At 35.8% G+C, this 21227-nt stretch overlaps 1 protein-coding gene across 2 annotated transcripts in view; it reads left to right on the top strand.

The window, feature by feature from the left end:
• The window catches only part of LOC149548126 (O-fucosyltransferase 6-like), a 142528-nt gene that overhangs the window by 42832 nt on the left and 78469 nt on the right, over positions 1–21227 (top strand). For both annotated transcript variants that reach the window (XM_089792155.1, XM_089792156.1), the window contains exons 5-6: positions 19635–19723; positions 19837–20023. In XM_089792155.1, the coding sequence (XP_089648281.1) occupies positions 19635–19723; positions 19837–20023 (276 nt within the window). The remainder of the gene's footprint in view (positions 1–19634; positions 19724–19836; positions 20024–21227) is intronic.

Below are 21227 nucleotides of genomic sequence, written 5' to 3'. Positions count from 1 at the left end.
AGAGTGCTTCAGCAGCGATTATGAAGAAACTCAGCAGGAGTGGCAGAAAGAACGTTATTGATAGCAAAAGAGAGTACATTTATCTTGAGAACTTGAAGAGCAAAACTGAGAGGGCATCTTCTACAAAAATCTCTAAGACTAGTTGGAAAGGGGAATAACTGTGTATATCCAGAAAAATTTCAGATGTGGCCGGCAATTGCTGCACCAAATGTAATAGAGAAACATCTTGACAATATTACAACATCACTTCCGCTTCCAACACTTTGTACAGGATCAATTAACATTTCTTTGACATGGTTTTGGAATGGATAAAGTGACATATGGCAATCCTTCGCATCTGGTGATAACCAAGACCAAGCAAATTCCAAAATGAGAGTCAATCAGGACAACATTTATAAGGAATGCTATTGATCTTAATCTAGTTTCAGGCTGAGGGATTGAGACGGCACTCCAGTGCAAGTTCAAGTGTCTGGTTGTATTGAAACACAAATTGCAGGAAAATAGGGATAGCCGGACTTCTCAACATTCTTGACAACAACACCCGAATGGACATAATAGAAGATGAGACATCGAATAAAAAAGTAAAACATTACATCCACCATTTCTCCTACTGGTGTCACACAATAAAAGGTCACTTTAATTCAAGAAAGAGACGATTAGCGACAACAATCTAGGCCAAACACATCGTCCATTCTAGAGGAGTCATCAGATGTATGAAAGCCATAGTTAGCGTGAAAGGAGCCCTGCTAAAGATAACACAAACCGTATTAAATTTATAATATTGAACAACTCATGCGCTTGGTCAAAGTTAACATTTAATAACTTGGTCGGGAGCTCCTTGAAGAATAATCTTTGCCCAGTTAGCATAGAGAAGGATTTGTGGATGTCGGTAGCAAGGAATAATTATGTTACCTCCAGTAGTCGTCAGAGATTGCTCTTCATCCATGAGTAATAGCATTTACAAAACCTTATAAACAATTTTCCTAATGTATGGTGTGTCTATTGCAGAGTCATGAGCATACATGCAAGTGAAAGGGAGGTCGAGAGCTTGAGTGATGGGTGACGAAGGAGGGGTCTATGCAGATGATATGACTGAGTATCGTAGAATATAGCCTGCGGATTGCTGTTTGGTAGATGGGAATCGCACAGAAGAAGCATCCACCGGAATAAATGAGATGGCATCCGATGTTATAGGCTATGGAAAAGATTAAACCATTGGTTATACTCCAATATAATTAAAATCATATTAAATATTTAATAATGGTTAGTTTTTTTGAAGAGGTGTAAAATTTGGGGAAAGCAACCGACGTCTCTTGCCCTCTTATAAATATGAGATGTAAAAGACACAATAGAGACGATTCATATTCCTATAATATTTATGCATATCTTATGCACTCATGATATATATTATATTTTTCATTTGCAAAGAAATGATATTTTGAAATAAGCCTGTGGATGGTGGATTATTGAATGAATTCTTGTGCCATTCTGGAGTTGCATTGTATTGGATGGATCATCCGTAAGGAGTGTCTCCAGTATAATTTTATTTCCGGATCAGTAAGAAATATCTATTTAATTTATTTGCATTAGAGTTTTAAATTATTATTAAGTCGTGTCCTTTATAAATGTTTTTATTAATTTCTATAGATATTTAAATATTCGGATAAGTGGATTGGGTCATTATTGCATTTTAAATTTGATAAACATAGATATTGTGAAATATTTAATTGTTTCCCTATTTATGTCTAGTTTGTCTTTGCAGGAGTTAAAGTGCATTCTAGACTAGTTTAAAATTGCATTTATATAATTGATCCGTCACCTCTGAATTTTAAAATTGTTTATAGTTTAAATATATTAGACTTTATAAAATTGTACGTGTCAATTTATAATATTGATTTTGATTGCCCATTTAATTAAGCACTGGTTTTTTATTCTCGATTCATAATCCATATGCGGGCAACTATTTCATTTCTTTCCATTGAGGAAATAAGATATTCTTTTTGTTGCAATCATCTATAATAATCACTTTTATTTAAAAAACTCTCATATATTCTTTTGTAATTCACAAATTTGAAGTTTTCTATAATTCTTGTCATTAGGAAAACTTTCATTGTATTCGTGTTCTAACTGATTTGCTTTAAGCATCTTGGATATAAGGTTGTTGTCCAAGATCAGGTACACCCGCCTCGGTTTTGCAGAGCCAGAAGCACAGGGGATTTGGATCACATTGATCAATCCCGTCAAGTTGGCCTTAGACCGGTTGGATATCCCAGCATCGATCAGGCAAGGCTCGTAGGATTCCAATCTGCAGTTTTGGGAACCAATAGATTTGCGACTCTACTGGGGAGAGTTGCAAAATAAACCCTAAGAGTTTTTGATTGCAGAATAGTAAGAGTTAGATTCTATTTAATTTCTTAAAACATTTTGATAAGTTTTTTTACAGTGCATTTAATTTTCTTGAAGATTTCAATCTTTCATAATTTTTTGTATAAATCTGAAATTGCTTTATAAAGATTTGATCTTGTAGAAGCATTGTATTTTGTTCTTTAAGCTTTTTCTGCAGATTCAATCTTTGGTGAAGTATACTTTGTTGGAAGGAAGAGCTCAGATTCTTGAAGATTATTGATTTCCTCCATTTGGAGGTGGCGACTCTATTGTATTTTGATTGATACCTTAACAAACGTAGTGCCTGAATCATCAATGACTCTGCTGAGGGAGTAGACTCAGAAGGAAATTGTAGATAGTTTTTCAAATGCATTGATCATTTCAGAGAAAGCCTTTTGTTCCAGATGGCATCAGGCCATTGGATTTTAGCAATTGTTATATGAACCTAGCAAGTTATCTTCAAAGCTTTCACAACTGGTACCAAAGTTCCATGGAGAATGGGATGAATCGGCAATTCGACATTTGGATGCAGTCTATATATTTATAGAAGATTATGAGATTTGTGTGGAAGATCAAGTAATGAAATTATTTGCGAAGACTTTGAAGAACAATGGAAGATAGGCATATGAATCACTACCCACACAATGCATCTCATCCTGGAAACAATTTGAACAATGGTTCCTATATGAATTTCCTGATACAAGCGAGGAAGATGACGTGTGTTATGAACAAGATGAAAATCAAAGTTGCAACATAGAAGAGGATCCTGACATGTCTCCACTTTACGCCTTTTACAATTTGGAAAGATATGAAGGCAAGACTTCAACACATTTGTTTTTGAGATTTTTACAATTTGGAAAGTTATGAAGGCAAGACTTCAACACATTTGTTTTTGAGAGTGATGAACACTTATCATGAGATTCCGTCAAACCTCAAACCTCCTTGCAAGGAATTTCTGAACAAAATTGTTAAGTTGAGAATCTCACCAGAGGACCTTGATGTGAAGCTTCTTCTTCAGATATGGGATCAAGCTATTAAAGATGAAGAAAAGGATACTAAAGTAATAGAAGAGTATAATGATGTTTCAGATTCGAGTGTAGAAGAAATTTTGGATCCAACCGAAGAAGAATCCGATCATGATGAGACCGGTAAGGAATTAGATTGTGAAGAAAATGGAAATGATGAAGAGGATTCTCTCAGTGTGGATGAGATTTCGACTTTGTTAGATATGGAATATCAGAAGTATGTCAAAAGGGGTGGTCAAATTTTTCTTCCCATAGACGAGGAAAAACAAATTGATGTGTCCTATGAAACATTTAATGAACAAGAAAATTCATTCATCTTGTCAAATCCATATAACTTTCATGATGAGGAAACCAATGAACCAAAAGGGGCATACATTTCTCAAAAGGATGACATGTTTGTTGAAGATGAGTATTGTGGTCCGAGTATAGAAAGGGATCTATTTGGATATAATTCCAAAGAATGTTCAAATCCCATATATGATGGATTAGCAGAAAAGAACAAAGAAAATAACATTTATACATTTTTGGATCTTGAGGAGAATGTGAGCATTTGGGAAAAAGAAGAAGATGCATCCAAAGGGGACTTCCAAATCATTTCAGATCTTTTATACAATGAAACAATAGAAAATCTGGACATAATATCTTATGAAGATGAAGTAGAACAACATGTAATATATGAGCATGAGAGAGTTTCAGATGAAGGTTCTCATGAAAATATTCCTGAGCACTTTATATTCTTGAGTCCATTGTTTGAAGATGATCTTTCACAAAATCAAGTATATCAGCATTATAATGAAGATAGCATGCCTGATGACAGTTTTGAAGTGGATAAAACTCATGATATGCAACTAGAAGATGAAATATGTATTGGTTCATCTTATGATCAGCAAGTATAAACATATGAGAGTGATTCTGAAAACTCTCCAACTGTCATGTTTGGTCAGATTTTTGATAAAAGAGGAGTAATAGTTGCTGATCGTGGGCAGTTTTCAAAGCCCTTCTGTTATGAAGAACAACATCTAGTGTATGGAGATCAAGCACGTTGTGTAGAAAAAACTAATTTGGATGCTTGTATGACTGATCACAAGTTTGACCCAAGGGATTTTCTACGTAGTGAGGAACACATTGCACCTGAAGATCTATCAAAGGCTAAACGAGAGTTAGATGCAAGGATTGCATTCACGAAGTAGAGATAGTGAGTACTGTTCATGAAGATGACACATTTGATACAGGTAAGAAGTGTGAGAAGCATACCAAGGTAAGTATCCCTGGAGACTCTATAATAATATTTGTTAATAATATTGCTTAAGGAATCGCTTTCAAGTTTTCGTCTTGCTTTTCAGGATTTTTCTTTTATGTATATTAATCAAATCAATGAAGTAAGAGATCAAATGTTAGGATCAAATGACATTGAAATTTATTTCTTTTCAAGTGATCTTGTTGATAAAGCAATGGTAGGATTTAAGTCAAGACAAGTGATGAATGAAATGCACATGTTATGTAATGATTGTTTTCTAACACTTGTTAATGGATTGGATTTTATTAAGGAACAATATAATACCATATTCAGCAGGTTCAAAGTGTTACACAATCAGAATTGGGTGTTCGATAGAGGAAAGAAGTATTGTTCACTTTTGTGGGGGGCTTGGGACCACCCAATTTCACTGTGCATCGTGTTAAGCATGGATGCTCAGTCTGCTCTTCCAGAGATAGCTGGAATTCTCACTATGCCCGCAAGGGGCATATGTCCCCAACAAGAGCCACTAGTGGAGCCTTATTTTTTGGCAAAAATCCAGGCCTCCATTCATGATTTATAGAACTGAAGATAAAAATCTGATATAACTTTGATATAAGCTACAGATATAAGCAGCAATTAAAGGTCTTAAGAGGGCTTCAGATTTAAAGAACTTGGAACAACAATCAAACTGGGAAAACTATGTAGATCTAACCCACTATTAGTGTTATGCTGCAATACACTGAAATCAATCCAATTATGGTAGTTGTAGCATACCAGATAAAATTGTTGGCATTAAATGATCTCTTTACATCCATAACTGAAAGTTATATAGTAAGACGTATTTCTGCTGTCTACAGGATGTTTCTCCTAATCCAGAAATAAATGAAAATCTAACACACAATAGGTGGTGAATGGTACACATATGAAGATTATCAAAGACAGTTCAGTTATGTATAGAGGAGGATTATTCTTGATGCAGAAGATCTTTATCTAAATAAGAACAAAAAGAGATGAAAGTTCAAGAGTGCTTCAGCAGCGATTATGAAGAAACTCAACAGGAGTGGCAGAAAGAAAGTTATTGATAGCAAAAGAGAGAGTACACTTATCTTGAGAACTTGAAGAGCAAAACTGAGAGGGCATCTTCTACAAAAATCTCTAAGACTAGTTGGAAAGAGGTCTAACTATGTATATCTAGAAAAAATTTGGATGCGGCCGGCAATTGCTGCACCAAATGTAATAGAGAAACATCTTGACAATATTACAACACCACTTCTGCTCCCAACACTTTGTACAGGATCAATTAACATATCTTTGACATGGTTCTGGAATGGATAACATGACATATGACAATCCTTCGCATTTGGTGACAACTGAGACCAAGCAAATTCCAAAATGAAAGTCAATCAGAACAACATTTATAAGGAATGCTATTGATCTTGATCTAGTTTCAGGCTGAGGGATTGAGACGACACTCCAGTGCAAGTTCAAGTGTCTGGTTGTATTGAAACACAAATTGCAAGAAAATAGGGATAGCCGGACTTCTCAACATTCTTGACAACAACACCCGAATGGACATAATAGAAGATGTGACATCAAATCAATAAGTCAAACATTACATCCACCATTTCTCCTGCTGGTGCCGCGCAATAAAAGGTCACTCTAATTCAAGAAAGAGATGATTAGCGATAACAATCTAGCCCAAACACATTGTCCATTCTAGAGGAGTCATTAGATGTATGAAGCAGATGCGAAAGCCATAGTTAGCGTGAAAGGAGCCTTGCTAAAGATAACACAAACCGTATTAAATTTATAATATTGAACAACTCATGCGCTGTGTCAAAGTTAACATTTAATAACTTGGTCGGGAGATCCTTGAAGAATAATCTTCGCCCAGTCAGCATAGAGAAGGATTTGTGGATGTCAGTAGCAAGGAATAATTATGTCACCTTTAGTAGCCGTTAGAGATTGCTCTTCATCCATGAATAATAGCATTTACAAATCTTTATAAAGGATTTTCCTAGTGTATGGCATGTCTATTGCAGGGTCATGAGCATACACGCAAGTGAAAGGGAGGTCAAGAGCTTGAGTGATGGGTGACGAAGGAGGGGTCTATGCAAATGATATGACTGAGTATCGTAGAATATAGCCCGTGGATTTCTGTTCGGTAGATGGGAATCACACAGAGGAAGCATCCATGGGAATAAATGAGATGGCATCCGATGTTATAGGCTATGGAAAAGATTAAACCATTGGTTATACTCCAATATAATTAAAATCATATTAAATATTAAATAATGGTTAGTTTTTTTAAAGAGGTGCAAAGTTTGGGGAAAGCAACCGACATCTCTTGCCCTCTTATAAATATGAGATGTAAACGACACAATAGAGACGATTCATATTCCTATAATATGTATACATATCTCATGCACTTATGATATATTATATTTTTCATTTGCAAAGATATGATTTTTTGAACTAAGCCTGTGGATGGTGGATTATTGAATGAATTCTTGTGCCATTCTGGAGTCGAATTGTATTGGATGGATCATTCGTAAGGAGTGCCTCCAGTATAATTTTATTTCTAGATTAGTAAGAAATATCTATTTAATTTATTTGCATTAGAGTTTTAAATTATTATTAAGTTGTGTCCTTTATAAATGTTTTTTATTAATTTCTATAGATATTTTAATATTCGGATAAGTGGATTGGGTCATTATTGCATTTTAAATTTGATAAACATAGATATTGTGAAATATTTAATTGTTTCCCTATTTATGTCTAGTTTATCTCCGCAGGAGTTAAAGTGCATCCTAGACTGGTTTAAAATTGCATTTATATAATTGATCCATTGCCTCTGAATTGTTAAAATTGTTTATAGTTTAAATATATTAGACTTTATAAAGTTGTACGTGTCAACTTATAGTATTGACTTTGATTGCCCATTTAATTAAGCACCGGTCTTTTATTCTTGATTCATAATCCATATGCTGGTAATTGTTTCATTTCTTTCCATTGAGGAAATAATATGTTCATTTGGTGCAATCATCTATAATAATCACTTTTATTTAAAAAACTCTCATATATTCTTATATTATTCTTAATTCTTAATTCACAAATTTGAAGTTTTCTATAATTCTTGCCATTAGGAAAACTTTCATTGTATTCATGTTCTAACCGATCTACTTTAAGCATCTTGGATGTAAGGTTGTTGTCCAGGATCAAGTACACTCGCCTCAGTTTTGCAGAGCCGGAAGTGCAGGGGATTTGGATCACATTGATCAATCTCGTCAAGTTGGCCTTAGACCAGTTGGATATCCCAGCATCGAGCAGGCAAGGCTCATAGGATTCCAATCTGCGGTTTTGGGAACCAGCAGGGTCATTGGTGTCGTTGTTGATAATCTTAAAAGGATTATTACATGATTTGGTAATGTTCATTAGGGAGTGCTGGTCAAGTAATGATTTTGAGAGGGAGCAAAGCACCCCCTCTAGAATTACGGCTAACACTCATGGTCAAATTATGTCTCATAGTAGTGAATAAGCTTGTAATGTCTATCCCTGTAGTTTGGGGTAGGTAGAAGACGAGTAGATATATGTTGTTGGTAATCTTCATTAGGGAATGCTGGTCAAGTCATGTGATTTTGAGAGGGAGCAAGGCACCCCCTCTAGAATTACAGCTAACACCCATGGTCAAATTATGTCTCATATTAGTGAAGAAGCATGTGATGTCTATCCCTATTGTTTGGGGTAGGTAGGAGAGGAGTAGATATATGTTGCCAAGGATTGAAATTGTACGGATAAGAAGAAATTGAATCATGTTGTTGAAGATGAATGTATTGCTAGGATTAACCTCAGACAGAAATAACAGTTACATGCAAATATAACTAATATCAGAAAATAATAGATCGCATAGAAGAGAGCACATGACACCAAGATTTAATGTGGTTCACCCAATCCCTGGGCTACATCCACCAACAAGTCCAATATTATTATTATCTAGTGATTACAATCCACAATCCCTTATAGCTCAATACTGCCGCAAGAAGCTACAATATCACCATTACATTATGAAATCCCTAACCATAAGTGTTTTTATACAAGCTTTTGTTGCTTACAAAATTAGGTCTAGAATAAGTCATCCAATGACACCAAGATTTAATGTGGTTCACCCAATCCCTGGGCTACATCCACCAACAAGTCCAATATTATTATTATCTAGTGATTACAATCCACAATCCCTTATAGCTCAATACTGCTGCAAGAAGCTACAATATCACCATTACATTATGAAATCCCTAACCATAAGTGTTTTTATACAAGCTTTTGTTGCTTACAAAATTAGGTCTAGAATAAGTCATCCAATGACACCAAGATTTAATGTGGTTCACCCAATCCTTGAGCTACATCCACCAACAAGTCCAATATTATTATTATCTAGTGATTACAATCCACAATCCCTTATAGCTTAATACTGCCGCAAGAAGCTACAATATCACCATTACATTATGAAATCCCTAACCATAAGTGTTTTTATACAAGCTTTTGTTGCTTACAAAATTAGGTCTAGAATAAGTCATCCAATAGGAAAAATAGTAGCTGATGCCTTTTACAATATAAGGGCATTTTTGGCTTCAGGGGCGCTGCCCTCGAAAACCCTCGCAAGGGCGTTGCCCCTCAACCCCACCCTGTACCGTGACAAGGAGCGCACCTGGGGCGTTGCCCCCAAACCCCCGTAGAAATAATATGGGGAGAAATCCACGCCGAATAAACCTCCGAGTCTGATTAGGCTCCACATCATAACATGTATTAGGACAAAAGTGGTGACAAATGTTGTTTCATAAGTCTACTCACATCTATGTGTGAAGTAGTGGTATTAGAGGGATGCTTAGAGTTGTTGGTCTCTTGGATGTGTTTGAAGAAGGTGAGCAACCAATGGAGCTCTATGGTCCCTAGAGACCTATTGTGACAATTTGCCCTCATAAGTGACAATTTCTCATAAGTAAAGGGTTAGGCATTTTTGGTTTGCATATAAAAAAAGGAGTGTTTCTTGAGTCCTCATAGAGGCATCTCCATTGGATCTCATATTAATCTAAAGCTAAATTGACCCTTGATTTCCACCTTTTGGAGGGAGCAAAGATAAGAGAGCTAATATGAGTTAGAATATGGTGATCCATCTCAACTTGTAGTGGGAACACATTTTCGGTTAGCCAAAAGAGAAGGGAAAATCCAATCCATGTGACTAAAGATGCTTATAATGGCATAAGATACCATCATTTACATATAACAAGTGCTTAGTGTAAAAATAAAGCTTTGGGCTGAGTGGCACACGAGGAAAGGTCCAAGTGACCTAGATATATTATTTGTAAATGTACTTTCTAGTAGCACTAGCGATGGTCTCCTTTGAAAGGATGAGCTAGTCAGTTAATAGATATCAACAAAAAAAACAATTCTAGTCTTTGAGTAATAATAATGCCACTGTTTGGTAAGAACAAATGAAGCAATTGGAACAATTGAACACTCATCTCACGAGCAAACTGCTAAGTATTCACATCTCATGATAAAAAGTTGAGCTGCCTATGGATCTAAGCTTTTGGATGCAAGTTTGTAGATAGTCTCAGGATGTAGCATAAAAATGAAGTAACAACATTGCTTTTAGATGAAATTTATGGAGTGTCCCACTCTACAAGAACACTACTAAAGCACCAAAATAACCACAACTGCACGAAAATGAACAATAATTTATTTGTCTAATCGCCATACACTTGAATTGTGCATTTGAAACAAAACATGTACATGAGGTTCAAAAGTAAAATTGCCTGTAACCCACACCATGCACACACTGCAATACTCCCCAATGAACCTATTCTGGAATCCCAATGCTTGCATAGGACCCCACAACACATTGAAGAGTGTCCAATCAAATATATTTGGGTCCCAAATCCCAAATCGAAGCTTACTAAGAAGAATAATCCCAGACTTCAGCCTTGCTAATCTACTTTGAACACCACCATGGTGTAGATGGTGAAGCAACCCAATGGGACCCATCCAGCCTATAGTGCTAAGCTTGCCACCATCTGGATCCCTGTATAAATGAAACTCACATCCATTCATATAAAGGTTGAAGAATATTTGAAAGCATCAGTGACACTGAATCCCATACTATATTTTGTCAGACCCCCTTAGATATGCTGCTACTACAAGTAGTCCCCCTCCAACTTGTAGCTACTAAATCCAATTGAAGATGGCGTATATCCGTCCCATAAAGGATGGTATAACCTTGGATCCAATCCACATTGACGCATCACAAGTCCTCTACACGAGGATCAAAAGAAAAATGAAGAGCTCTACTTACTGTGTAGTGATGGTAAAAGGTTTTGGTCTTTGTCAAAGGCTCATCTCTATTAAGTCGAGAATCGAAATATGGCTCTAATTTGCGACCCGAAATAATTGAGTGGGCAAGGTCTTGGGTAACTTTCTCCTGCAAACCCAATCACGAAATTTGCGTGAGGAAGCATTGTAGTCAAGGTTCCTACAATTGCTCCTACTAAACATTGAATGCTGCGAGAACCTTCGATTAGAATAGCCTTAGTGACTCGCAGTGGTTACTCTTGAATGAAATATCCCAAATTGGATATTTACTCGATTTCCCTTTTAAACAATATATTCAGGACTGAATATTGCAGATATAGTACGAACACAATCGAAACTAGTAGAAATCCCAACAGATGTTTAACCAACTTCTTGAATGTAATATTCAAAACTCAAACATAGGGAAATGTAATACGATAAACCAATGAAACCAGAAGATTTTCCACAAGATAAAGACCCGTTCTTTCCAAAATAACATTCAAGATTCGAGCATATAACAATGCATTACAAACCAGTAATATAAAAACCAGGAAACTCTTATAACTCCTTAAAATATGTTATTGCATTATACAACAACAATACAATAACCAGCACTAACAAATCCAATCTTAAATACAGATTAATTGTCAGATTGGAATACTAGAATAAGAACCAATAAGTGCATATGGAACACATGAACTGATGTCACCCTAGACAATGGGCTGGTGTCCATTGTCTGTTGGCATGAGGGGCTACGTCCTCATACTAGCTGAAAGTTGAAGTTTTCCGAATACTCTCGCAAGAGAGAACTGAAATTTGAAATAATAAAACAAACATACCCAGGAATGAACCTCTTTCCCTTTTTAATACACAAACTATAAGACTCTTTGACTCCCCTCTGGCTTTCGTCCCATTCCCTTGTGACTCTTCAACTTCCCTCTGGCTTTTCATCTTATTCCTCCTTGACTTTTTGCCCTCTTTATAACATTAAATTGACCTTTTTGTAATTTGAGTCTACGCTCTCCTAGTCAAATTTAACATTATATATAATAAGATTTCAATATTTCTAATGTCCCAAAAAGGGGACATTACACTGAAACTCATGTCTCTCAAATAGGTACTCAACAACTATATAGGCATAGTCAAAATGAAATAAGGTTGAATCAATCTTGACCTCTAAAACTTGCAAGTGATCACTCTGAACCTGTAACACAACAAGCTGTCTACCCCCATCAACATGAGAGCCATACACACCTTTTTGGAGAACCCACTAGTGTCATAGAAGAATTATCAATAACTTGTCCTGCATCATCTGACAAAGTGCTCAGCATCAAAGAACCTGATACAAGAAGTGGCTCTTTGCAGCTCTCAACCAAAGTACTCATCCCAACTAAGTCTATGCACTTGAATCTGTGATGGATGTAGCCACATCCTCGCTACAACCCGTCGATATCAAATCATCACCAACTACTACTGTAGGAAGGTGATCTATATCTATCGTCGGTGAAGACTGTACTCGGCTCAACACCATGCTAACCTCATCTAACCATGATTGTGACTCCTGAAGAGCCAGATGGGTGCTCTCCAATAAATTTGTAGTCACCTCAGGCTCTCGTGAGTAAGCACATCTACCTCCTCTTCCATTCCCATCAACACATTGTAACAAGTGCACCCCACTCAGGATGATAGTATTTGTCAGCTAATAACTGTAAGTATCATGTTTCATTATCATGACAACTTCTTGAAGTGAATAGTTCTCGACAAGTGAAAGACCACTATCACTGTGCTCATCGAACATAGGAGTACACCAACCAAATATGGCTAACATCAGATGAGAAACATTAGTGGTTGTGGCAATCTGACTGTAACTCATCTACAGTTTCCAACCAAGTGATGTCTCTGGAATTCATAACTCCTATGAAAGCTCGCTGACCCACAATCGACACCATGATAGGAAATTGTATCCACAATGCTCACCTCATGATCAACAATGTCATGAATGCTATTATCTCCACACAGATAACAACTGAGGTACTGCTGCTAAGCACCTCAACAAATTACTCATTTGGTAAAGTGGAAGCTGCTGTTTCCACAATCCCTTCACATGCTTCTTCCAATGTAACTGCAAGTCCATCTGAAGAACAATCTTGGAACTTATTATGAACAAATAGTTTTTTTGATTCATTCCCTAAGGTCTGATATGGATAATCAGAGTCCCTGCAGCATGAATTGTCATCATAAACCGCATTATTAGTACCCAAATCTTGAGTACTAACATCATCCAAGTGTGAAATCTCTGTCATCTCATGCTGATGCAAACACAACTCACCACTGTCATAGAAATCAGAATTGTTATGACTGCTAACAACTTCTTGGGCGATGAAAGTTCCAACAATCTGCTCAATCTCATGAAGTGTCTTGTGCCAAACATCTTCCTTAATGTAAATCTGATTTTTAATCTCCATGGGATCAGCTGCCTGCTGGTCACTAGCTGCTGAAAATTCATCATAAAGATTTCTGGATACTTCACTTGTAGAGACACCTTGTTTCTCTTCTTTTTTGTTTTGTGATGTAGACCTCTTAAAAATGGATGTCATATGCTGTGCTAAACTATCTATGGTTGCCGGGTTTGAAAGCAACTAATCCACCCTTTTTTTGATTTTGCTTAATCTTCTCCAAGTTTTTCATTATGACATTTGATTGCTTCTTGGAAATAATCATGCCATTCAACTGGTTTCTTGTAATGTCCCCTTTTTGGAACATTAGGAATTTTTAAAGTTAAATTGATATACTATTAAGTTTGGCTTGAGAGAGCTTAAAGAAATTTATAAAATGGGTCAACTTAAGATTATAAAGGGGGTTAAAAGGTGTCAAAGAGGGAAAAAAGACGAAAGAAGAGGAAGGAAACTCAAGAGTCACATGTTAGGTCTTTAAATGAAGGATGGGGAGTTCATTCGTGCGTGCTTGGATTTGAGATTGATTTTCAGATTTCTCTTTGGAGAATGCAAGGAAGCTTCAGCCTCTATTCAAGATTCGAGGATGGAAACCCTCAGGTTCTTCTTGGGTGGATTGGACATAGCCCCAAATCATTGTCTTTGGTGGATTCACATCATAGATTACAGGTGCATTTTATAGCCTTTCCAATCTGACTGTGTAGCTGCATTTAAGGCTGTATTTAAGATTGGATATTGATATATGGTTATTGTATTTCTGATGTATAATGCAATAACGTACTTGAGGTATATTAATGAACAATTATTGGTACATTGCTGGTTAATTCTGATGGTTTATCTGCAAAAGACGTATGTTGTGTTTTTGAACTTTTTTTTTGAGTAAATTGGGGCAAAATATCCTACTAGGATATTACATTTCCTTGTTTAATTTATTTCTTGAATTTTCCCATAATTGAAACAATTGCAAGAGTGTTGGCCACTCAAAATCAAACGTGTGAGCTCAATGATTTCCATCCCCAATAGGACAGTATAAAACTGCTTTGATACTGCTGTAAGAACCCCTGTTAGTTCTATCCTCCTCAAATACTCGAATTGTCTTAGAGGAATTTCGTCAAACAGTTGGCAAGTAAAGTCTCTTCAAATTTTCTGAGTTCTTGTGTCACAATCACTACAGAAATCACAAGTATTATACATATAAATTCTGTCAAACACTTGTATGGTCATAACAAGCTGAAGTGATCACTTATACCACAGAGATAATTTGTCAAACAGCCGGTGTACCACCTCTTGACACAATAGAATTCCTCTGTTGTAAACTTGAATTTACTGGTTAGCTATTACAAACATAGTAGATGAATCATGGTGATATTTATATCATGTCTTCATACAACCATTTGATTTCAGACTTACATATAATCAGATTGGCCAATATATCAGATCAACAAATGACAGCAGCATTGAAATCTAATACTATTTTAATGGACATGAAAGTTACAGAATTTTAGCTTTAAATCCAAATGATTTAACAACAATTATGAGAGCCTGATATGAAGTCACAGCTCTGAGATTTGACTCAAAAAATGATCACAATCTCTGCACAATGCAAGAATATTCCAAGGTGCCAATATCTGAAATGAAAGAATACATCAATCACCATGTGTTCAATGTAGAGGTTTTGGCATCAAGTTTGAAGCTCATGTGGCTGCAATATCTGGGACGGCTGCTATAAAACACTGCAAATACCTTAACCAAAGGCTGTGATTCAATCTGCTGTTTACTATCTACCACCTCTGTTTAATATCTATTGAAACCTATACCACACTTCACCAAATTCAAAGCATTTATCACCAACCATGGCTCTTGGATGAAATCATAACCAAAATGCACTATTTCATTGTATTTTTCACCAACTCAAAGTGACTGAAACCTGAAGAATTCACAATTCTACAAGCTAAGGAAAACTGAAAACCCTTGGCTTTCAACTTACAACACCAATTTCACAATGTCAAAATGCACAATAGAGTACCTTTTGATTTCTCTCCAAGGCTCTTCTATTATACTTACTCGTGAATCTTTATTAGTAAGGCTCTTTAATGATTTTGATATTTGGTTTCATAATAATGAGTTGACTTTATAACATATCATTAATAAAGCACATTTTAAATTAATGGGTATTACTTACTTATTACCCTAAATATGGCTCCCACTTTATTATAAAGTCAATTTATAACTTTATAATATAACTTAAATAAATAAAATACTCATTATTTTGATGAGCCGTCTGAACCAGGGAGTGATCAACTGCATCCTCTGTCCATATGATTGCCTTACTAAATATAGAAAGGGCCTGTCTCTATGAAACGGAGCCAAAATGAAGTCTAGTATGAGGCGAATGAAGACCTAAATGGGACATACAGAATTCTAGAGAGGATAAGAATCTCCATTAACCAAGCCTCTGCCCTAGAAGACCCTCTATCCACAATAATTAGCCTACGGGGGACACAATAATAGGCTAATCCTTCAAACTCTGATGCTCATGAAAATGGGGACATTACAAGGTTATCTTAACTGAGGCAAGGCACACAACCAAAGCCATTGACACCACCAGATTTGTAGGTCTCACATCAAAAAGTTGAAACCCATGAGCACACCATGAGTGGAGGGAATGGTTGTTTGGGGTTCTCATGGGTCTGAATGAGGAAGCTGAGATCCCTTTAAGTAATATCATTTTGAAAAGTACTTGGAGAAAACCATAACAAAGGTATTGAAGTTCAAAGAAGCTTTGGAGGGCACTGTTGCCCACCAAGACCAAAGGTTGACATCATGTTGTTGGTCTAGGGCGTGGCCTTCGTTTGATGTGCCTTTTCTTCTTCAAACTTTTCTTGGACAACTGATTGCGCTTTCTTTCCCATAACCACTTGTAACCATGAATTTTGTTTAATATGTTTTGATATAGATTGTTGTTGGGTTGTGGTTTCTTGCTTAAGGTTTACTTGTTGATTGATTATATCCAACTGCTAGTGCTAAATGACTAGGCAGTGGCTTGTGTCTGATCAAGCTTATTGATTCTTGCTAGCAAATCAGAAATAAGAGTATCTTTGTCTTGTAATTGTGTCTAGAACAGTGACAAAAGGCCTTAAAAGTTCAAAACCTAAATCCTTAATTCCACATATCTTTTTGCAAATGCTAGTATATTTAAATTTTGGGGTCAAGATCTTGTGATGGTGAGGACTTTTAAATAATTGCATTACTTTGTGCTTCATTTTGTTCATCATATAAACTTGTTGGTCTGATATTCAAGTCTTCAGTTCTGTCTGTAATTTTTCTTCTTTAATTATACTGTTAACTACCTCCTTTAGTAGAGTCAAGCCCTAAATATTGTGATAAACAGCTCTCACGTTGTTGGAAGTCTTCTAAATGTTCTCTAAACTGAGAAAAATCCTCAACGTGTTTGGAAAATGCCTTTGCAATAGAAAATTTATAAATGTGGTCATAAATGTAGCAACAAAAAACATATAAATGCCATTGTAGAAATTGCGGTAGAAAAACTCAGAAACATCAGAAGTAGAAAATTGTTGATTTTGAAATTGTGTTAGGTTATGGGTATCGTGAGTAGAAATGGGGGTGATGGAAGAATTGGAGCTTTGAAGTTTTGTGAGTAGAGAATGCAAGAAATTCAAATTGAGATTTGGCAGATTCAAAAGTTGATAGGCTCCTTTGCATAAACGGTAAATGGTTGACCTGATATTTACTTTGTATTGAATAAGTTGAACCAATACAAATATGGTAAATCTCTGCAAACTGTGCTCCAATAGATGGGAACACTTCATGATGGGTTGAGGTATGTTGGACATGGAGACTTGATGTTTCATGGATTTGTGGATTCAAAGTGGTTAAGTGATGCTTGTGCTAGGAAGAGTACTTTATTTCATTTTAAGCTTGGGGTTGGGTACAATATCCTAGTTCAACAGGGAAAAACTGGTAATGACATTGAATTCAGTAGAGGTAGAGTACATGGCAACCTCTTCTGCTAGAGTAGATGTTAGAGCTGAGAATCATATATGATGACAATTGAAGTTGCATTAGGCTCTTTGAGAATCTAGTGTTTCATGATTCATCAAAGCATATCGATATTTGGTATCACTTATTCAAAAGTAACATACTAAAGGGAACAATGCTACTTGAGATGCTCCTTCAGAATCACAAACTTAAGATATTTCAAGGAAGCTCCTGGCCTAGTGGAAATTTGAGATGTTGAGAGACAAGCTTCTGGATTGGTGGAGACCACTTTATTTGCAAAGGGGAAAGTAGAATTTTTACCCTGCGATGCTCAATTGGGGTTTAACAATGATGACACAATAGTGACAATGATAGATACAGGTGTGTGCATAGAGAAGACATTGTTATATAGGACACACTGCTCCTCTTTGGGATTAGCACTCATTTAACTATATGGGACTTCAATGAGTTGTTGATGTAACTCAGTCTCAGGTCTCAACTACTTTGATTCGGAGGTTTACTTGACATTTCGTCTAGTTTCTCTTACATTCTAATTTCTAACTATAAGTGCAGTCATCTATTCAAAGTAGGGAGAGCAACTTCAGAGATTTTTATTTTGAACAGAGTTTCTGCTTTTATGAGCCTTCTCGTTTTTAGTATTGAATTTTCTGAGTGCACAATCTACTTAACATGGTCTGAAAATTCAACAGAGTAGGAGCGAGAACATGAAGAACACTGCATCAAGGGAGGAGACAGAAGAGAGGAGCAACATAGAACCTTAATAGAACGTAGTAGAACATAAAAGCATTTGATCAGGCTCCAATTCATCTTGAAAGAGAAGGAAAGGATGCAGGGAGATGACCAAGGAGATTCATGGGCTCTGCTGAGATCAGAATGCATATCTATGGAAACATGGAAGTTATTGACTGATCTGGAGCATCATGTGGGTCATCCAAATTTTAAAGTGTGTTTTGGGTCATGCTGGATGGTGTCATATTGAAATTATAGTTTCATTATTGTTCAAGGGGAAATGATAATGAGCAGTTTCAAAAAAGATGGAAGAACTTTTGGAAAAGGTTTTGTGGCTATTAGTAGGTTAAGTTGAATCTATTTTAGGAAAATCCACTGAAAATTGATTACATACTGAGGGTGGTGCCAATCAAGGGTTCCACAGCTCGCCATCTGAGATTTATTTCAGACATCTTGATCTAGGCCTTTGAAATTTGTACAATCTGTATTAAACTGTGGTTATTACAAGGCTAAGTTGAATCTATATTTAGGAAAAGCCACAGAAAATTGATTACACACCGAGGATGTTGCCAAATCAGGGTTTCACAGGTCCCCATCTCAGGCTTATTTCAGACATCTGGATGTAGGCCTTTGAAATTTATATAATCAATGTTAAAATAATTAAATGACAGTATAATAGAAAGGCATGTCAAAAAAGCTACAAGCAAATGCAGCAATGGAGTAGGTAACTATTATGAACCATAGAGATCAAAATGGCCTTCTTGATGTAACATCATTCTACTTAAATGCCAATTGGCATTTTGATAAACAAACATGAGGTAATAGTTACTGTGGGACCTTTGTAAGCAAATATGGCATGGTGCATCAGACTGATCCAAACTAGATATAACCATCTGTTGGCAAGTTCTTTCATGTTTTTAGGAAGGGAAAACTATGAATGTCAAAATGTTTTGTAGCATATGAATAAATAAGCACTGTGATAGTGTTATAGCCACTCTAAGTAGGATATAAGTTTCAAGATGACCATGGTATAGATTTCTTTTCAGATAGATTTGTAACCAATTGGCAAAAATATTGTTTAATCATTGAGACTAACTAATAACAATTAGCCAGAGCTCTTACCAGCTTGCTGTAAAAATTAATACACATTTGTGGTTAATAAAATATGTGGAAGAATGCATTCACTGCAAAATGGCATCTCCATTACAACTGTTCCTCGTATGTACAGTACTCTAATCATTTACCTTCTGCACATGTTTCTAGGCAGGTTTCTGGAAGAAAATGGCCACACTCTAAAGTGTACTGCTTAGTGATAAATTTTTCACATTAATTTTGTATGCTAGTAAATTTATATCTATTTAAGCATAAATAGCTTTGTGGTCTGTTCTTTGTTGTGCTAACTAAAAAACCCCATATTTTTCCCTGGTGAGCTATGCGCAGATAATAGATGCAGTGGTTGTGGCTCGAATGCTGAATGCTACTTTGGTTGTTCCGAAATTGGATCAGAAATCCTTTTGGAAAGACAAAAGGTGCAAGTTTGTGTGTTGTATTCTCTTAGTTTTGGGATCAATGAGTATATTTAACATATTTTTTATGTACTTTTAAGTATCTTCTAAACTTAGACATTTTTCTTGATCTGCAGCAACTTTGAGGAAATTTTCGATGTTGATTGGTTTATATCTTCACTCTCAGATGATGTAAAAGTTGTCAAAGAGCTCCCTGAAAATATTAGAAAAGAGGTGGGAAAGCCAACAAAGTTGCGTGTCCCCAGGAAATGCAGTCGGCATTGCTATGAAAGTCGAGTACTTCCGGTGCTTCTCAAAAGGCATGTATGTATGCAGGATAATACAAACTTCTATGGTGGCTCTGCAAACAGCTTGATTCTTGATGCCTAGTCTTATGGTGTTGTGACTTGTATCTTATACATGTCTTGATTGCTGATTTGAAACAAATTTTAACATGATTCTATGAGGAATATGGAAGTAGATTTGTAAGAAGTTTGCTGGTTAGACTTTCTATTTATCCTGTAGTTGTTCTTAAATTACATGATACAAAGTTATGATTTCCTTTTTGTCAGTCTGGCTACTGCTATTATCTATCTGTGACTTAGATTGGGTGGAAATTTTATATTGAAAACAGTACATTTTCTATGTCTTTATATTGCTGTTGATGTTTAAGGGATGTTTTTTTGTATTTGTAGTGTTAGTATCCTTGGAGATTTCAATGAAATTGCTTAGAGCAAGATAAGAAGAACAGAAAAGAAGACGGAAATACTACTTTAATAATAAAGCACCTCAAACAGCAACCTCTAAAGTTCTTACAATAAAAACAAAGCATCCAATAAGATGGTTAAAATCATTACCTCTTATTTATAGGCATCATTGGGCATCATGAATCTTCTAATTCTATTGAGGTCCACATTGCATAAAGTAAATATAATCAAGAATTAATAAATGACTAATACAGAGATTATAGGAGTCATGGTCATCACATGTCCCTATACATTGAATGGGTTTAAGGTTGTAGTGTGGTTTGCCCCTTGAAACAAGTGTTGTGGATGAAACTGATTACTTGTGGATGCTTGTGAACACATCTCACCAACTATTATTTTTAAGAGGAAACATTTATATTTCTTGATGAGGGATTCCATGATAAGCCTAGGCCTCAACTCCTATAAATGTTTTTGGATAATTGCTTCAAGAACCAAGATGATTTTTTCCTTTGAATAGATCACAGGAAAGACTATCTATTCTGAAATCTGACGTCCATAACTTTATTTGGACAAGGGACATGAAAAATTGAATGTATTTTTGTCTTAGTTACCGATTCTTGGGCACGTTAATTGGATCCGTGGATTTGGGATTTTTTTTTTTTTTTTTCCGATTATGATCTATGGAGGATTCGTGTGTGTATATATATAGATAGATAGATATGCATTATATACACTAAAAAATAAGAGAAATACATAATTCTAAAACTAAATCATTTCATAGTATGAATCTATGATTCTAGTATGCATCTATGAATCTAGTA

The sequence above is a fragment of the Cupressus sempervirens genome, chromosome 7 (assembly GCF_028749045.1).
Source record: "Cupressus sempervirens isolate cs-2001-9-10 chromosome 7, ASM2874904v1, whole genome shotgun sequence".
NCBI classification, from domain to species: Eukaryota; Viridiplantae; Streptophyta; class Pinopsida; order Cupressales; family Cupressaceae; genus Cupressus; species Cupressus sempervirens.
The sequence above is the reverse complement of the archived record's forward strand: the minus strand, read 5'-3'. Positions and strand labels throughout refer to the sequence as shown.